Here is a 4,989-nt window from a genome sequence, read left to right on the forward strand (position 1 = left end):
CGTTTTTACATTACACTTATCGGTATACGTGAATCCTGGAATATGACATAAGGATTGTTTCAGTACGAATTAACGTGGAGTTACATTTACATTTCCAGCATTTAGCAGACATCCTTATCCAGAGAGACTTACATTTGATCTCATTTTATCTCAACTGAGGGTTAAGGGCCTTGCTCAGGGGCCCAACAGTGGCAGCTTGGTGGACATGGGAATTGAACTCACAACTTTACGATTGGTAGCCCAACACCTTAACTACTGGGTTACCACATTCCAGAGTTGAGAAACGTCCCGATAACAAACAACTTAACAAACATTAATGCTTAGATTTTTCCGGAACGACGTCATTCATCTTCGCTGACCTTTCTATCATAACGCTTCCATTATGTAGGACAAATACAAACGAACACAATTCTAACAGTAACCTACATTTCACCAAAATACTCGCTTGAGATTCCTTTAACAGAGACTTTTAGGTTTATCCTGTGGTACTTTTGGTTGATTAACCGTGTATCATGGATACAGAGAGATCTTCATCAGTGTTTGGTTCCATATCAGCAGCCATATTCCAGTAGTCTTTATGTGCAACAACATGCTAATTTATTAGTTAATTTACCTTCAGTACCTGCATTACGGCTGCAAACGATCCAGATCCACACTTGCTCACACTCAGGGGCTATTTAGAGTAAACAGAGATCATAGGAAACCCCCTGGAACATTCGGAGTACATATGAAACTCCACACTGTCTGTCAGTCCAAACCTTGCCATTTCATCCCAGTGCACAGTTTCAATGAAATAAGGGAAGATATTTGATGACTGGATTATTGATAATACTAGCTTGAGGATGCCTATTAGCCTTATTAGCCTTATTAGCTTTAATGTACCTCCAGCGTTATCTCCAGAGATCATGGGGCAATATCGTATAACCCTAATCTTCAAGAATCATGTTTAGTAAGATGCCTCTAGATGGAGACAAGGAACTTGGAATGTATTTAAAGCCAGAGGAGATTTTCACAAGGAAGCCAGGATTTTTAATCAGACCTCTGCTGTGAATGCTATAAAGGATGTATATTCTTTCAGGTATCATGATCATGATTGTGTGTGTGTGTGTGTGTGTGTTTGAAGATAACCCTAGACTTCATATGTTCATCAAGCTAAGTGCTTGCTGGATCATATCACACTTCATCAGTCCCAAACCCTAGACCCTTCAAGCAGCTGGAGAGAAATGAAAGGAACCACAACACAATAAGGAATGTTCATGAATTTATTTTTATAGGCATAGATTATATTCAAAATCTTCTGATCACATCCAAAGAAAGTAAAATATATATTTATTACATGGACAAATTATTTCCTTTGGAGGCACAAGACATAGGAGGTGTAAATGAAAGCAAATTTCAAATGAATTTGTTCTCAAATCAACGATTTCGTTTGCATTTTCCATATTAGTCGTAAACTTTCTTTTTCCTTTTTTTTTTTTAAAGTTTGGCTCTGTTTCTCTATAAAACAAATATTTTTGGAACTTACTGTATAGAACAAAGAAAGAAATGGCCATTACCCTGAGAACAATGTAGGGATACCTGAATCATGTGCAAATCTGGTAGTTTTTCAACCAACATCGGTAAAGTACGAAAAATAATTTTCAAGCTAAGTTTGTGTTGCCCGACAACCACATAAACACTACATACATAACATGAATACAGTGATTTGACTTGTTTTTGCTTAGCTGGGTTAGTAAGAACCTTTGAATACATTCATTTAATGGCTTTTTATTGTTGTTAATTAAATACACTCTATCATTAAGGCACAAATACTTATCGATATACGTAAATCCTAATTAGTGGATCTCTGGGACATGACGGGAGGTTAGTAAAGTGTGTTAGTAAAGTGGGGTCAGCTAACGTGGGGTCAAGGATGTGACGTTATGCAGAAGAGTGCAGCCGTGCTCGTCGTCTGAGGAAGCTGAGGGAGAAAAACGCAACGGAGTCAAAATAAAAACAAAAGTCTGAAGCGTGTAAATTTTTAAAAATTGCAAAAAAAATAAATAAATAAAAAATTCATTCCTCTTAACACACATTCAGACAAAGCCATTTTGTGTCTTCACTATTAGGAGGTTAAAAGTAAAAAGTCTGTGCTTGTGATTTCGCCAATTCATGTAGATTTCCAGAACAAAAGCAAAGAAAACAAATTTGGAATAAAGTGCAGAAAATCAAGCCACAAAACACATAAAAAAATAATATGGTCAAAGGAATAAACCAGCTTGTGACATGGTGTTATATGAAACACCATGTCAGTGAGGACGTTTTGTAAAGAAAATTTTCTTTAATGATGTCGAGACCACATAAAAGACTCCAGAGTATCATTTCTACAGTTATTTCATCCCTCTTTTCATTCATTCATTCATCTTCTACGGCTTATCCGAACTACCTCGGGTCACGGGGAGCCTGTGCCTATCTCAGGCGTCATCGGGCATCAAGGCAGGATACACCCTGGACGGAGTGCCAACCCATCACAGGGCACACACACACTCTCATTCACTCACACACTCACACACTACGGACAATTTTCCAGAGATGTCAATCAACCTACCATGCATGTCTTTGGACCGGGGGAGGAAACCGGAGTACCCGGAGGAAACCCCCGAGGCACGGGGAGAACATGCAAACTCCACACACACAAGGCGGAGGTGGGAATCGAACCCCCAACCCTGGAGGTGTGAGGCGAACGTGCTAACCACTAAGCCACCGTGCCCCCCCATCCCTCTTTTTATTTATTTTTTTTTTCTTTAAGTGAATAAAACAAAAAATGTTCGCCGTGTTACAGAGAAACCTCTACGTCCTCAGTTACAAAGCCCTGATACTGGAGACTCCTTCAGTGAATGCTAAATGAGAATTAATAAAGTGTCCACCTTATAAAAATCAAAACAAGTGCATTTCCCTGTTTCTGGTTATTGTGTGGTGCTGAATGGTGTAATGGAGTTGTGTGCGTCTTTTCAGATCGACGAAATACGACTCTTGTGAATTACTGCCATGTTCACAAAAGCTCTCGGAGATGTAGATGCAGATGCGATCGTATACACTGGCTCACAAAAGCGCTATTTTTTCACAGGCATTAGGATGCATCAGATATCACCTGATAAGATTGTCTGGAGGGTCAAGAGGATTAAAATGGCTCTGAATTGTTCTTTTAGTTATTTATTTATAACAAATTCTGTCCATACCATTTGCTAATCCAGACTCCTCTTCCCTCGATAGAGTACTGAAAAACACAGAGAGAGAGAGAGAGAGAGAGAGAGAGAGAGAGAGAGAGAGAGAGAGAAAGAAAGAGATATATGGAGAGCGAAAGAGAGAAAGACAGAGAGAGAGACAGAGAGAGAGAGAAAGAAAGAGATATATGGACAGCGAAAGAGAGAGAGACAGAGAGAGAGAATGAGAGAGAGAGAAAGGGAAAGAAAGATATATGGAGAGCGAAAGAGAGAGAGACAGAGAGAGAGACAGAGAGAGAGAGAAAGGGAGAGAAAGAGAAATGGAGAGCAAAAGAGAGAGAGACAGAGAGAGAGAGACAGAGAGAGAGAGACAGAGAGAGAGAGAAAGGGAGAGAAAGAGAAATATGGAGAGCAAAAGAGAGAGAGACAGAGAGAGAGACAAAGAGAGAGAGAGACAGAGAGAGAGACAGAGAGAGAGAGAGACAGAGAGAGAGAGAAAGGGAAAGAAAGATATATGGAGAGCGAAAGAGAGAGAGACAGAGAGAAACAGAGAGACAGAGAGAGAGAGAGAGAGAGAGAGAGAGAGAGAGTTAATTAAATCGATTTACACAGCTAATCGTTCAGCCACAATCGTACTTATTTTCGTACAAAAGTTTTATTTATCTTCATATTATATCAAATTATTTGTAATATATTTGTAATGCGTCACATTTTGTTCAGGTCGACAAATCAACTCATTTCTTTAACACTTTATTTAACTAAAATATTTTAGAAGTGACAACCGAGACATTATTATTTAATTATAGAACAATACATCATAGTTTTTATCCATTTAGTGCTACTTCGTTAAGGTTCCTGCAGAACAAGTTAGCTCCTGTTCTAACTACATTTTGTTAAGACTCACCCGTTCCGACTCCACTGCCAGAGCAATAAACTGAAAGAAAAACGAGAAAAAATAATGAAGATCTTATCTTAACTGCGTAAAATAACACTAACGCTAGGTTTGTTGCAGCTTTAAAGTCAAAGGAATCCTTCGGTCAAATATTTCATTTACTGTACACGGTTTTCCTTTAATCAGTTTTATGCACGAGTTTTAAAAAAAAGGATCTATAACTGCGACCCGTCGTCATCGTAAGAAAATCTGTATTAAATATATTATGTAAATGTAACGATTCTTTAAAGTCAACAGCAATTTTTTGCATCATAAAGTAAAGAGTGAAGCGATCATACCGGAGTACATCCTATTGGGACAGAACTGCACTATGGTTCCATCTAGGTTTATGGGTGCTACCATGACCGTGTACACGTCACCGCACGTGACGTCCGACACGTCGCACATGCTCTGTCCCGGTGCTGGGCTGCAGACGTAGACCCGGCCTCCACCCGTCACCTGGGCCGTGAAGTTACTGATGGAGCTCGAGGACCACCAGGAGACACGCAGGGTGTTATTTAAACGTGTGTACAGACGGATTCTTGAAGGACAGCACTCACCTGGACAGAGAGTTAGGCGCTCTTAAAACGGGTACGTTCGTCCTTAATTAAAGCTAAATACACTAAAAAATCACACGGGCCCAAGCAACTAATAGGAAAACATCACCCCAATGGTTAATTCATGTTATAATGTACCCTAGTGAGTGCTGAAACCAATGAAACCATGTAACTCACTGGTGGAGAAGCCGTGGTACGTGCACACTGATTTGTTTCCCTTGGAGCTGGTGGCCTGTAGCGAGACAGTGTAGTTTGTTCCACAAGTGATGCATCCCATCAGGCACTTGGTCTGTGTGGT

The 4,989-nt window shown here is 39.8% G+C and overlaps 1 protein-coding gene across 1 annotated transcript in view; it reads right to left on the reverse strand.

The window, feature by feature from the left end:
* Nucleotides 1–1,466: 1,466 nt before the first annotated feature.
* LOC132861905 (fibronectin type III domain-containing protein 7-like) overlaps nt 1,467–4,989 on the reverse strand; it is a 10,638-nt gene continuing 7,115 nt past the window's right edge. Inside the window, exons 10-14 of the mRNA XM_060893578.1 lie at nt 4,869–4,989; nt 4,434–4,694; nt 4,108–4,137; nt 3,219–3,256; nt 1,467–1,960 (exon numbers count right to left, since the gene is read on the reverse strand). The exon at nt 4,869–4,989 is cut by the window's right edge and continues 134 nt beyond it. Coding sequence (XP_060749561.1) covers nt 3,225–3,256; nt 4,108–4,137; nt 4,434–4,694; nt 4,869–4,989 — 444 coding nt within the window. The 3' untranslated portion in view covers nt 1,467–1,960; nt 3,219–3,224. The remainder of the gene's footprint in view (nt 1,961–3,218; nt 3,257–4,107; nt 4,138–4,433; nt 4,695–4,868) is intronic.

Source organism: Tachysurus vachellii, chromosome 19 (genome assembly GCF_030014155.1).
Source record: "Tachysurus vachellii isolate PV-2020 chromosome 19, HZAU_Pvac_v1, whole genome shotgun sequence".
NCBI classification, from domain to species: domain Eukaryota; kingdom Metazoa; phylum Chordata; class Actinopteri; order Siluriformes; family Bagridae; genus Tachysurus; species Tachysurus vachellii.